We start from the raw sequence: 15,186 nt of genomic DNA on the forward strand, positions 1-15,186 counted from the left end.
GGAACCACGTGCAAAACTTGCCAAATCGACAGACAACCAGGTTATGGCGTCCTTGCAATCGGAAACTGAGAGAACGGTCAGAGAATCGAGCAACACGAGTCTCGAAGATATAAAGGGAATTCTAGACAACATCCAAGATACCATTGCAAGAATCTTACATGAAAATAGTCAACTCAGAGACGAATTGAAAGAACTTAAAGCATCTTTGAAATCGAAAGACCGCGAGGTGCAGAGTTTACAGGAATCGTTGTCGAAAACGTGTGAACGAAACAAGGCTTTGGAACTGGAACTAAAGGCGGCAAAAGTTAAGATTAATAAACAAGACGACGAAATATACAACTTATGGGATAACCTTGATAGCTTAGAACAATATACAAGAAAAAACAGCTCGGAAATCCATGGTGTCCCATAAGAAACGTACAGCTCCACGGAAGAGGCGGTCCTCGCAATCGCCAATGCGTTAGATGTTGACATTTCATCAAATGATATAGAAATATCGCAGCATCTTAAAAGAAGAAACAGCAATACCGCAATTATCGTTAAGTTTGCAAGCCACAAGGTTAAAACCAAACTATATAAAGCAAGAACAAGGCTCAAGACAGTGAAAATGTCAAGTGTATTTCCAAGATGCCCTGTATCCATTCCAGAGTTTAAAGATCGCATCTTTATTAATGAAAACCTCACAGGTCACAGACGCTTTGTCATGAGTCAAGCAAACAAGATGCGGAGAGACGGTTTACTTCTTAGCTGTTGGTCCTTGGACGGTAAGATATTCTTAAAAACGTCGCCTGATGGATCCCCCACTAGGATCTTTAGTGAAAACGATCTTAAAAATTTGTAATTAACTGCCGTTTTGCGGAGATCTTACAAAAACCGTAAATATCGTATCGAAGTGGAAGTTTGCATATTTTGAGGGAAATGAGATCGAACGGGAGGGAGGAAGAGAGGCTAGCACTTTTCGCTTTGCTTCCCTTCCTTTACAGAAAGTTTGGAAGTAGAGTCTCTTTTTTCTTTTGGAAATTAGACTTTTCGTTAAAGGAAGATGAAGTCCCTTGTGCTTCAGAATGGGGTGAGAAAATACTTTTCTCACACGGTACAAAACATTCCAAAGGTACTTGCTTATTGCCGAGAGGCCAAATACACTTGACATTTTCACTGTCTTGAGCCTTGTTGTTGTTTATTGAGTGCGGTGTTTGTCTTGTATTTTTTTAAGAACTGTGCAACTTCACTTCGTAATTCTTTCGTTCATCTTGGTTACTTTTGCGATTACCAACTAAGTTAGTCTCTTAAGCGTAGCTCATTTATATTTCTAAACTGTACTAGTATTTTTGCCTGTCTTCGTATTTTCGTTTTCTATTTGTTTTTCTTATTTTTTTCTCTGGCTCAAGCCTTTGTTGTTGTTTGTTAGCATAGCTATTGTGCATTAAGAATAGGTGTTAGGTTTTATTCGGTAGAATATTATGAAATTCATCAAAATCTTATCATTGAATGTAAGGGGGATGCGTAATCACGTCAAGCGAAGGGCATTGTTTTTGTATCTCAAGAATCAAAAAGCAGATTTCTATTGTCTTCAGGAAACCTTTTCGTTAAAGGAAGATGAAGTCCCTTGTGCTTCAGAATGGGGTGAGAAAATACTTTTCTCACACGGTACAAAACATTCCAAAGGTACTTGCTTATTGCCGAGAGGCCAAACTCTTTGTTCTCTTTAGAGCGTCTGTCTATTGATCCCAACGGTAGATTGGTTATCGCAAAAATCAAGCTAGGTGACAAAGATTTTTTTCTAACTTCCGTTTATGCTCCATGTGATTCCCCAACAGCAAACTTTGTTTACACAGAACTTTTGTACAGATATTGTCTCTAAAACAAACACGTCCAGAACTATAATCGCTGATGACTGGAACACCACTCTTCATTCAATAGATAAACGTGGAGGGCGACAATGGCAAGAAACAAGTTACAGGAATTCTCTTCTTAGTTTTATGGACGAATTAGGTCTTGTTGATGTTTATCGAGTCCTACACCCCAAAAAGAAGGCATTTACTTATGAATCAAAATCTCTGAAGCTTAAATCTAGAATTGACTTTTTTCTCATTGCACAATCTTTAAAGTCAAACATAAGAACAGCTGAAATCCGCTCCTCAATTGCTCCAGACCACAAGGCCTTTTACTTGAGCGTAGAAATCAACGACGCGTTTCATCGCGGCCCAGGCACGTGGAAATTCAATAACCAATTATTAGAAGACGAAAACTATGTTCAGCTTATCACAGGATGTTTACCGAGAATTTTATCAAAGTATCAAGAAGTTGAGAGCCATCAACTTTTATGGGAACTTATTAAGATGGAGTTTCGCTCTGAAACCATATCATACTCGAAAGCTAAACACAAGGAATTTAAAAACAGGGAAACTTATCTTCAGGGAAAACTCGATGCCCTTGATAATGAAATATGTCACGGAAACAACCACTTCAACCAACCACTGTTAGATGAATACGAATCCATCGAGACAGAACTCAAAGATATTTACGAAGAAAAAGGCAAAGAAGCCATGTTCCGTTCAAAAGCCCGCTGGATTTGAAAAAGGTGAGAAACCTACCAATTATTTTTTCAATTTAGAAAAGCGAAACTTTGAGAAAAGGGTTATTGCACAGTTAAAACTTGAGAATGGCGAGATTATTTCGGACATGAAACAAATCAACCAAGAAATAGAATTATTTTATAGCGATTTACTAGAAACAAAATCATCCGGCTTTCTTTCCACGAATTTCAGAGAGAACTTTTTCGTCTTTGTTGAGGATCTAGACATTCCCAAATTGTCTTTTGAGGAATCAGTGTCTCTTGAATCTGACCTGACACTTGATGAGATAAAAAAACGTTTTAACATCCTTTCAAAACAACAAATCCCCTGGGGAGGATGGCTTTTCCAAAGAATTTTATGAAACATTCTTCGACCTAATTGGCACACATCTCCTTAATTCATATAATGAAGCTTTTACCAAAGGGCAATTGTCAATATCTCAAAGGCGTGGCGTTATCTGTTTGATACCAAAAGACGACTCCTGCCTTATTGAGCTGTCCAATTGGCGACCGCTAACTCTCTTAAACGTTGATTACAAAATCTTGGCAAAAGCAATTGGCCGAAGAATTGAGTCAATACTGCCTTCGATTATACACTCTGATCAAACAGGCTTCATTAAAGGTAGATTCATTGGCCAAAATGTTCGGCTTTTAAATGATATCATGGAATATACAGAGGCTTAAAAACTCCCAGGCATCCTACTTTTTATTGATTTTCGTAAAGCCTTCGACACCATTGAATGGAATTTTATCCACAAGTGTACTGAATTATACAACTTTATCCAAATATTACAAAATGGATATCCATTCTTTATAATAATGTTGAAAGTGGCGTGATGAATGCGGGTTTCATGACTAATTACTTCAAAGTCTCTCGAAGTGTCCGTCAAGGGTGTCCCCTGAGTCCTCTTTTGTTTGTGTTAGCGGTCGAAATGCTAGCCCTGAAAATACACCAAAACCATCTCTGCAAGGGCATCGAGCTCCCAAGTGGACAGAATGCAAAGATCTCACAGTTTGCGGATGATACAACCCTGATTCTTGAAGATACCACGTCACTTAGAAATGCCATGAATATAGTTAATTCAGTTGGAGTATTGTCTGGTTTGCAATTAAATAAAAAGAAAACAAAAGCCTTGTGGATTGGTGCTTCGAGCAAAAATAAGATAGAGCCTTTAAAATTCCAGTGTCCAAAAGATCCCATAAAATTCCTTGGAACTTACCTTTCCCACGATGCAGCTGCCAACAACAACAATAATTTTTATGTCAAAATAAGGAAAATGGAAACGAAGCTTAATATATGGCGGTCGCGGGACCTGACGCTCTTGGGAAGAACTATGCTAGCAAAATCTCTAGGTCTGTCTCTGTCTAAAATAAAATCAAATTAAAAAAAAAATAGTTAATCATAAGGTTTCGAGTTCAATGTGGAATTAATTTGCACGAGTGAGTATTTCAAAAAGCTGAAATTACACGAGCCGCTATAAACATGAAAAAATTCGCGTGGAGGAAGTGCCTGAAGATCTTTCTTGAAGCCACTTCGTCTCATTCGAGAAAACCTTTTCAAAGTTCCCGCACAAAAGTTTCGTCACCATTTTACGTGATATCATTGGCTTAGAAAATTTCCTATTGTCTTTCAGCCAATCATAATCCAGAATTATGATGTGTAATGTGCACTAGTGTTAATAAAGAATTGGTTCATGCTTAGCATGCGTATATCGAGTTATGGATGCACGTGGGGAGTTTGGAGGGCATGAAAAGAGCGTCAGAGTTGCTCGAGGCGATAGCCGAGAGCAACTCTTGCTTCCTGAGAAGCTGCGGAAACACTCGCCCGTTGACTCGTGTTCCCTCTACATTTCTCGTTCTCCCAAACTTCCACTCGTGTTTCTACAACTCAATAGAAACACGGTACATGTTTTTTGATTCTTAAGATGTTATCCAAAATTAAACGTAGCTAATAGAATGTCCAGCAGGCGCGATACTGACGCACGACTAGTTTAGCAGCAAACATGCATGATGAAAGACGAAACCAGATGTAGTAATTTCCTACCTCTATATAGAGATTAACACTGCATCTCGAAGATGCTTAAAAGCTTTTCGCAGCAGTTTACATAGAAACCCTTTTCTCGAAAGTCTGGTTTAAAGAAGTTACTACGACAACCTCAGTTAAACAAAGTATCAATAAAACAGAACAAAGCACAGAAGGCTCTCCGGCAAGCGAGTGTATGAGATCAGGACGTACCACGTGATCAAGGGGAACACTCCGCGTGTAACAGCTAACTATACATGCTCAAATGCGGGAGATAAATTGAAAAGTTAATTATACCGTTGTTATGGTAACCTCAGTGTTATATGTACGTCAAGATGATAATAACAACTTGATTACTTAATGAATAGGCATTCATTTGATTGAAATTACTTAAGTATCAATTGAAATTATAAAGGACTGACAGTATCTACTAGTACATTCAAGCACAAGTGCTATTAATTATTACTAACCTCATAATTAAAATTGCGTAAATCACAAAAGTGCACAAACTTTGGCTCACGAAAATAAGTGACAATAAAGCTTTGCCTTGGAAAACACTCCTTGTCGAAACCTAGGTATTTGTTTGTTTTCAAAGCATTTCAGTCGAAACCTAGTAGTGAAATTTTATCATTTTTTGGCTTCCCAAATTATTTTCATCTACTCAGTTGACCTATTTCATGAAGAAGATTAGAAATGACGTTAAACCTACATATTGCAAAGCCTCCTAATAAGTGCCAAATTAACATGAGAGAAGACGACCGACACAAAATCAAGATCGAAACACTTCTCAGTTCCCATTAATGAAATTTTCCAATACTATCTTGGTAAGTGACTAGTTGAGGAAAGTCACTCATAATTTCAATAACGTTATGTCCGCCACTTAATTTGTCACTACTTCAGTTCACTCACAATAAAAGGGAATGAGTTTCAAAAGCTGGACACGAAAATACAGAAAAGTACAGATTGGTTCAACTGCCCGCAAGTTTTAATTAAAGGTAAAGTTGTGAACACTGTCTAGTTTCGATTAAATCACTTTTGTTACTGCCCACAAGCGAGAGTTTACTTCAAACCAGTCGTCAAAAACCCTTATTTTTATTTCTGAGAATAGAATAGAGTCGCCCTATCAGTCATTACTCCATTTTTCCTCAAAGCCGTTAAAAACAATTCCCCGAGAGACTTATTCAAGCCAGGTTTAAGAGCACTTGGACTTCATCCGGTAGTCAATGAATTTATTCTTTGGCAAGCCAATGGGTATAACGTAACTTACTTGAGGTGCTCCACAGCACACACACCGTGCATGAAGGCGGACTGTCTACATTCATATTCAGATTCAACAAGCCGTGAAATTTTGTGGTCATGTACAACAACTCAAATCGAAGCAGTGACGCAACATCGGGACGCGAAAGTTACACCGAAGTTTACATCGCTGGTTGCGTTCTAAACGCGGTGATCTTACTGACTGCGTTTGCTGGAAATTTCCTCGTCCTCGGCGCAATTTCAACGACTCCAACGTTACATAAGCCGAGTAACTTTCTACTCTTGGGACTCTCGCTGTCTGACCTGGGAGTCGCTTTGATTGTCCAGCCGATGTTCATTATGGTTTTGATTTACGAAGTGAGCCAGGGAAAATTTCCGGTTCTTCGTCTAATCTTCAGATCCATTCAAGCCTTCTTCATCTCTGCCACAATTTTGACGCTCACTTCGGTCAGCGTGGACAGATGTCTTGCTCTCATACTGCATCTCAGGTACGTTGCTGTCGTTACCGTAAAGAAAACTATCCTCGTACTCTGCCTCATCTGGCTAGCAAGCGTGGTGTATGCCGTAACGTTCCTCGTCGACGGGGAACTTTATCGTTCTGTTTCGATGTTCGTTATCACTCTATGCATCGTGGTAAACACATCGACGTTTTCGACGATTTATCGCATTTGTCGACGGCACCGAATTCAGATTCAGAATCAATCACTGCCAAACCAACCCGAGGCCTGTGACATGAAGCGTTACAGAAAATCTCTCATCACCATGATAGTATTACTAATTTTACTTATTATCTGTTATTCTCCTTATATTTGCATGCGCGCTGTTGCTAACTTCACCGATTGGCCTCTCCAGCCATACAGAACATTTATGATGAGATGGTCAGCCTCGCTTGTTTATCTTAACTCGTCAATTAATCCCCTTATTTACTGTTGGCGTATTCCAGCCATGCGCGTTGCAATGAAACAGTTTTGGAAATCATTGGTTCGTCGTCATTCAACTTAAAATCGTTCGTTTTAGTGTCAGCCTTGAACATTTTTCAACTCAAGCTTGGTTTAATTTCTTTTTCTTCGCCAAACAGAGTGTAGCGTTTTGTTTTCTGTTTATTTCGTTCGCGCTGATATATAGTTAGATCGTACTAAGATCGTTACTCAGCAAGTTGTTTATGTAGCATATTAAAATTGGGGGCGTCCTAAACACTCCAGTTTAGCATTGCACTGCCTTGATTAGGGGCACATGTTTCCCGCTTTTTGTCAGCTACTGCATTTCAGTGGTTTTTCGTGTTCGGCTTTGATGTATTTAGTTTTAACCTTAATTTCAAAATCACAGAGGGACATCCAGCAAGCGATTTGAGCAATCTTATGGTCGGCTGTGTTTGGCCTCGTTCTTGGGACGATTTGAAAAACACTATCTTTACTACATTACATACTACAGTTTATTACAGGTTTTTGGAAAGTTAATTTTACCGTTGTTATGGTAACCACAGTGTCACATATACGCCAAGATGACAATAACCACTTGTTCGCTTAATGAATAGGCGTTCATTTCATAGTAATTACTTTAGCATCAATTGAAATTATATAGGATGACAGTATCTAATAGTCCATTCAAGCACAAGTGCTGTTAATCATTACTAACCTCTTAATTAAAATTACATAAGTCACAAGTGAAAAACCTATGGCACACGAAGATAATTATAAGTGACAACAAAGCTTTGCTTTGGAAAACACTCCTTGTCGAAATCTGGGTATTTATTTGCTCTGCAAGCATTTCAGTCGAAACCCAGAAATGATCAAAGTGCTCTGTGAGCAAACTCGTGAATTGAACAAAAGAATTAAAATACTTTTTGGATTATGTTTAGTATTTAGGGAATATTGTGGTTGATTTTCATATTTAGAGTATGAACAGTAGTTCAGTGTTCGCTAATAAGGTACCAAGGAAACAAAGTAACATTTGGATAAGAAGGCATTACAACTGAAACCATCATGCTATTACATTTGACAAGGGTGAACGAGGTCATGTGTTTTAAACATTTATCATTTTTGTTTCTGGTTCACCAAGAAATAGTTGGCAGTAAATGTGGTTGAAAAGTGAACATCGGAAATATTGAAAAATCAAGGCAATACCGTTTTAATGAAAACATTAATCATTCTCTCTTTATCAAATGAGATAAACAGAAACGAGTTTTGAGTTTTGTTGCAAAATGGCATTTTCAGGTTCTGCTTATAAGGACGTGCATGTACAATGACACGTTCATGACATTTTCGATGGAAGTTTCCGATGCAAAAATTCCGTGAAACACAAAGTCTAGGCGACATTTTCATTTCAAGTTGCAACAAGGCGACGAGGAAACATGGGTTATTTGCCTTTGTCGAGGGAAATTAGAGAAAATTAAGCAAAAAGAGAGGAACAGACTACCAGCTCATGTAACCAATGTTGGTATGCCGATGGTGAAGTATCCACAGCGAAGAATATCTAGTTCCATTGCAGCCTTAAGTTTCGCTGGCTTTAAAAACTATGAAAATGATTGGACGAAAAACTAGCCTGCGAGAGCATCCGGTTTGTTTGGCTCTAGGGTTTTTTTTTTTTTTTGCATGAAACAGGAGCAAAAAAAAAACAGGTGCCCTTGCACGCTAAAGAAAAAGACAAGCGACTCGATTGAGCCACGTGTTTATGAGCTAGGCGCAATTCAACCGGAGGTCCGATATTTTCGGACTTCAAATCGGATCCAGGATCGGATCGAATCTCTCCACGGTCGCTAGTTTTCTGACCGCTGGTCAAGGGGAACGGCGACTCTTGGTACAAGCCTGCTAGCATTCCAGTGGAAACCACCAACCAGTCTGTCCGCAAAAACAATTTGTGATATCACCGGAGATTTCGATCATATCTGATAGTCAGCTCGTGTTTATCGATCAGTGCGTAATTTTAGCAATTTTGACCTTCAGGTTTGATTTGTAATACTTGATAAACAATTACACTGGGGCCTTGTTCACACTACACCAGAGAAATTTGAAAACGCAGCTTTGTTTCTACGGTTAGGTATTCCGTCCACACTAATTCGCCACGAAAACGGGCGCTCTTCAAACGAAAACACTGCCGGCTTTGTGTTTTAATGTGGACGGAAAACATTTTCAAAATGGAGCTTTTCCAAAACGATGACGTCACGATTTCCTCAAACACAAATCCAAAATGACCGGTGATTGTTGCGTTTTCAGATTTCTCCAACGAACTGTAGGCAAAAAACATTTGATGTGTTTTCAGAGTGATTAACACCCTTTTCAAATTTCTCCGGCATATTGTGGACGGGGTGTGAGTGTTTGCAGTTCCAGGGTAGCCATTCAAAGTTAATGCTTACATACACCAAAACATCCCGCATGAACGCCTCCAGATAGACTTGCCACAAGTAGACTTCTACTTCTATAAAATGAAGTCGACTTGTTCCGCTTGCTCGGATTCAAATTTAAAATTTGAATAATTTTTGGCGCGAAACATGGGTGTGACGTAATGATTCAAAGCCTACCCCTAATTCCCTGGAGTTTTTTTTTAAATATTTCAGAGCGAGTGTAAGCAGAAAAATAAACCATATGCCCAGTAACCACAGCCATGTATAGGATCAGATTTTATGACATCGTTTATTTAAAGTTGAACAAATGACGGGCCAAAATTTTAAAAAATATCAACAAAAGAACTCAACTTGAAGTGTATTATAATTGATGAGAAAACAAGAAATTATATTTTTTCTTTGCCGCGCGACAAAAGCCGAGAAAATTGAACACCCAAAAACGAGTTAATTATTAACTTTGGAGGATAAAACGAAACCGAAAACAACAAACTTTCTTTTTCTTTTACTATAGCGGATAACATTTGAGAAAACACCAGGAAAATAACAGCGAAAACACATATCTAAACTACAATTTAAAAACAAGAAATCAGATAATTTCTTCGCGTACGACAAATAATGCAGCGCAGCGAAAGAAAGATGAAAGTTGTAAATAAAAAAGACGACAAAAACAAGCCAATTATTTTGAGACAAATCGTATTTCAACTGTGCTAAATTAGTGCCCACTTAGTTTTTTTCTCAGGAGTTTTATAGTAGCTGAATAAAACTAAAAAAAAAAATGTATTTGAACCAAGCGAAGAAACTTAACAAACACGGCCGCGGAGGTCGCCGTTATTAAATATGCAGAAATCCACGGTGCAAAAATATTGTTAACTTTAAAAACCTAAAATTCTCAAAGAAAGATAACCAAGTGAAAGAAACATGACAGCAAGTTCAATAATAATAATTTCATTCAAGATCATGCAAAAAAAAAAAGAAAAAAAGAAACACCTATCTAAAAGCAAAAAAATGTTCAAAATTTGGTAGACGTGCTTCGCTGCGTGACAGCATGTTCAAATTAATTCTTTACGCTAAAGCGAAAGCTTGAGTTTTCATCGGCCGTGGCTTTAGTAGTCGTTCAAGAATTAGAATTAAACTTCGAAGTAATACTGTGCATTACCACTTTTGTTTTCTGAAGTCCAGGAAGCTGCTTTAAACCCGGGATCTGTGTTCAAAAGCCATTTGAAAGCGCAACGACTTTATAAACACAAGATTGTATTTACCTTCAAAAGCATCCTTAATTTCCGTGTCAGAACTTTCTGGCCCCAAAACTATAGCTTTGACTCCTTTCTCGTTTAGGCTGGACACCTGGTCTTCCATAAAGGAAATCAAAGGAAAAATTTGGTTTTCCTTTGTTTTTTTATTGTTTTTAGCGATACAATAAATAAATGCTCTGTGTTTATATCATTTCGCTCGCTATATGCGCATTTACCATACCGTAACTGTACTTCAACGACTTCCGTTTCTGTAAAATCCATAAGAAGTCCGCATCCAGTGAGAACTTGTGCTGCTCATCGATTTTACGATCCTCGATGTTCTCATTTTCGGTGGCCGAGTCTTCTTTAACTTATATTTTTTAATTTCGGCCTTTAAAACAGCTTATTTTAATTAAAGATGAACAGCGATTTCAAAGTAAGCCGCAAGCGTACCTCATTTGCATAATTTTTAGTGCCCATCGAGCGAGCGACACATTTTCCCACAACTCACGATAACTGGTGTTGCGCATGCGAAATTCACGAGTTAAAAATATGATCATTTTCTGGCTTTCCAACTTACTTTCATTATCAGCTACTCAGTTTTCGTGTTTCATGAAGAAGATTAGAACTGGGGGTAACACTATATTGAAAGTCTGCTAACTACCTGTAAATGCGAAATCAACACGAAAGAAGACAACAAAATTAATTAAGATCGAAACACTTATCAGTTTCCTCAATGAAATCCATAGTAAATCTATGTTGACTTGCTTAGTGACTAATTGAGGAAAGTAACTATTAATTCTAATGACGTTATGTTCGCCGCTTTAATTGGCCACTAATTCAGCTCACTTACGAAAGGAATACGTTCGCAAATCTGGACACGAAAATACAGGAAAGTATAGAGTGGTTCAAGTGCCCGCAAGTTTTAATCAAAGGTTTCTGTTAGTGCCCAGGCCACAAGCGAGAGTTAACTTGTAGCCAGTTATCAAAAACCCTAATTTCATTTCTGAGAATAGAAACCGAAAGAGTCGCCCTACCAGTCATTACTCCATGTTTTCTGAAAGACATTTAAAACAATTCTTTGTCTGAAACAAAAGAAATGCTATTAAAAAAGAGAGCAGTTGGAGGTATTATGTGGACATGGACTTCATCCGGCAGTTAATCATAGTGTCACTGAATTTATTATCTCGCAAGCAAATCGGTATAACATAATTTACCTGAGGTGCTCCACAGCAGAACAGATGAACACGACACACCGTGCGTAAAGTACTGTACGATCATGTACAACAACTCAAGTCAAAGCAACAATCCCTCATCAGGAAGCGAAAGTTACGCCGACTTTTACGACGCTGTCTGCGTTCTAAACGCTGTTTTCTCGCTGACGGCGTTTGCTGGAAATTTCCTCGTCCTCGGCGCAATTTCAACGACGCCAACTTTACATCAGCCAACAAATATTCTACTCTTTGGACTCTCGCTGTCTGACCTGGCAGTCGGTTTGCTTGTCCAGCCGATGTTCATTGTGCGTGTCATTTACAAAGTGAACCGCGACTATCGTCAAGTCTTCAGATTCACCCAAGCCTTCTTCATCTCTGCCACAATTTTGACGCTCACCTCGGTCAGCGTGGACAGATGTCTTGCTCTCATACTGCATCTCAGGTACGTCGCTGTCGTTACCGTAAAGAAAACTATCCTCGTACTCTGCCTCATCTGGCTAACAAGCGTGGTGTATGCCGGAACGTTCCTTATTGATGGGGAGTTACATCACACTGTCTCGATGTTCGTTATCGCTCTATGTATCGTGGTAAACTCATTGGCGTGTTCGACGATCTATCGCATTTGTCGGCGGCACCGAATTCAGATTCAGAATCAATCACTGCCAAACCAACCTGAGGCCTTTGACATGAAGCGTTACAGAAAATCTCTCATCACCATGATAGCATTACTAATTTTACTTATTATCTGTTATTCTCCTTATATTTGCATGCGCGCTGTTGCTAACTTCACCGATTGGCTTTCCCCGCCACACGGAGCATTTATGTTGAGATGTTCAGCCACGCTTGTTTATCTTAACTCGTCAGTCAATCCCCTAGTTTACTGTTGGCGTCTGCCAGCGATGCGCGTTGCAGTGAAACGGTTTTGGAGGTCATTGGTTCATCGTTAGTCAACTTCAAATCGTTCGTTTTGGTGTCAGCCTTGAACGTGTTTCAAATCAAGCTTGGTTTAATTTCGTTTTCTTCGACAAACAGAGTTGACCTTTTTGCATTGTGTTTATTTCGTTAGCACTGTTATATAGTTAGGTCGCACTAAGATCGTTTTTAACCAAGTTGTTTATGTAGCATGTTAAAATAGAATCCAAAAAGTTCAAGTTTGGCACTGCACTGCCTTAGCCAGGGGAATATATTTCCTGCTTTTTGCCAGCTGCTGTATTTCAGGGGTTTTTCGTGTTCGGGTTTGGTGTATTTAGTTTTAACGTTAATTTGAAAATTACAGAAGGCCCTCCAGCAAGCGATTTGAACAATCTTACAGTCGGCTGTGTTGTAAATTCCGTGTTTTTTCTCAGTTGGTCGCGGCACGATTTAGAAAACACCCTCTTTACTAATGGCTTTTTTGGAAAGTTAATTGTACCGTTGTTATGGCATTAAAAACGTCAGTGCTGCATGTACGTCACGATGATAATAACAACTTGATTACTTAATGAATAGGCATTCATTTCATAGTAATTGCTTTAGCATCAATTGCAATTACATAGGATGACAGTGTAGACTACTACATTCAAGCACAAGTGCTATTAATTATTACATGTAGGAGCACCGTTAATTAAAATAGCATAAATTACAAAAGTGAACAAACTATATATAGCTATGGCTCACGAAAATAATTGACAATAAATCTTTGCTTTGAAAAACTCTTCCTGTCGAAATCTGGGTGTTTGTTTGTTTTAAGCGCATTTTAATCGGAAACCTAGAAATGAAAATATGATGATTTTTTGGCTTCCCAACTTACTTTCATCCACTCATCTACTTAGTTTTGGTGTTTCATGAGGAAGAAAACAATTGGCCATATTGACTATATTGCTAAGCCTGCTAACTAAATGCGAAATTAACAAGAAAAAAGACAACAAAAAATTTATAATCGAAACACTTATAACTTCCCTCCAATGAAATCCATTGTAAACCTATTGTTGGTAAGAATAACGTTATGTCCGTTATTTAATTTGTCATTACTTCAACTCACTTTTAAGGGGTAAACGTTCGCAAATCTGGACACGAAAATACAAGAACTTGTAGAGTGGTTTAACGGCCCGTTCAGTTTCGATGAAATTACTTTTGTAGAGCCCAGAAGAGAGACTTTACGTAGAACCAGTCGTCAACCCCCCTATTCCGTGTTTTCTTTCACCGCACGGCCTTGCTGTTGGGACGATTTGGAAAACACCATCTTTACTTAAGGCCTTTTGGAAAATGAATTATAGAGTTGTTATGGTATTAAAAACCTCAGTGTTACATGTACGTCAAGACGATAATAACAACTTGATCACTTGATTAATGAATAGGTATTAATTTCATAGTTATTACTTTAGTATCAATTGAAATTATATACAGAACATTTATGATGAGATGGTCAGCCTCGCTTGTGTATCTTAACTCTTCAATTAATCCCCTTATTTACTGTTGGCGGGTTGCAGCCATGCGCGTTGCAATGAAACAGTTTTGGAAATCATTGGTTCATCGTGATTCGACTTAAAATTGTTCGTTTTACTGTCAGCCTTCAACGTGTTTCAATTCAAGCTTGGTTTAATTTCTTTTTCTTCGCCAAACAGAGTGTAGCGTTTTGTTTTCTGTTTATTTCGTTCGCGCTGATATATAGTTAGATCGTACCAGGAGTCATAATCGGGGACGGAGAAGGTAAGTGCGCGTCATTTCAAGTATTGGGTTTGTCCCCATGATATGAGACAGTAATTCTATTTTTAGAACAAATTGCGCCATCGCCTGCGGCATACGCAAATGAGCTAATTGTACGCGTCAGACTTTCCTTTCAAAAACTTTTGCAAACTCACCAAACAAGCAGAAACAATAAGAAACCATCAAAACAGGTTTTGGTTATGTTTAACCATTGTCTGAGAAACTCACGAATTAACTCGATACCAGAGTATAGAGTTTTCTTGCTATATTCTTAAGTCAGAACAAACGCAAAAACATACGCGTAAACTTACAACAAGCGCGAGCAGATCTTATTATTCATTCCCAGCGCGAGATTAAGTCTTGTTTTCGACCGTGAAAAACCCACCTTTTTCGTTAGGTCAGAGCATAAAACTACATATAAGCGCCCTGGTTCGTATTCCCTGCCTTATTCCCTGCCATCGCGGTGAAAAATACGCAAGAGAATCTCGCAACTCTCACCATTTGATCACGCAATGTGACAGCATCCACGCGAGAGCTCCCGACATGTGCGTGGATCCGCGCGAATAAATGACGTCAGGATGGCGCAATTTGTTCTAAAAATAGAAAAATTGTCCCATATCATAGGTGCGCGCGGATCCCAAGAATTACGGTCTCCGTCCCCGATTATGGCTCCTGATCGTACTAAGATCGTTACTCAGCAAGTTGTTTATGTAGCATATTGAAATCGGGGGCATCCTAAACACTCCAGTTTGGCACTGCACTGCCTTGATCAGGGGCACATGTTTCACGCTTTTTGCCAGCTACTGTATTTCAGTGGTTTTTATGCGTTCCGCTTTGGTGTATTTAGTTTTAACCCACAA

The 15,186-nt window shown here is 38.7% G+C and overlaps 1 protein-coding gene and 1 pseudogene across 1 annotated transcript; both read left to right on the forward strand.

The window, feature by feature from the left end:
• Nucleotides 1-5,477: 5,477 nt before the first annotated feature.
• LOC145467372 (beta-4C adrenergic receptor-like) lies at nucleotides 5,478-7,226 on the forward strand. The gene has a single exon (XM_081450928.1). It carries the CDS (start codon nucleotides 5,955-5,957, stop codon nucleotides 6,855-6,857), a length of 903 nt encoding a protein of 300 aa, XP_081307054.1. The 5' UTR covers nucleotides 5,478-5,954; the 3' UTR covers nucleotides 6,858-7,226.
• A 3,168-nt stretch (nucleotides 7,227-10,394) lies between these two features.
• Nucleotides 10,395-12,624, forward strand: LOC145480154 (trace amine-associated receptor 9-like; annotated as a pseudogene).
• The last annotated feature ends 2,562 nt before the right edge of the window (nucleotides 12,625-15,186 follow it).

Source organism: Orbicella franksi, chromosome 2, assembly GCF_964199315.1.
Source record: "Orbicella franksi chromosome 2, jaOrbFran1.1, whole genome shotgun sequence".
NCBI classification, from domain to species: domain Eukaryota; kingdom Metazoa; phylum Cnidaria; class Anthozoa; order Scleractinia; family Merulinidae; genus Orbicella; species Orbicella franksi.

Coding starts and splice junctions, on each gene's coding strand:
- LOC145467372 (XM_081450928.1), top strand. CDS start 5,955: ATGTACAACAACTCAAATCGAAGCAGTGACGCAACATCGGGACGCGAA.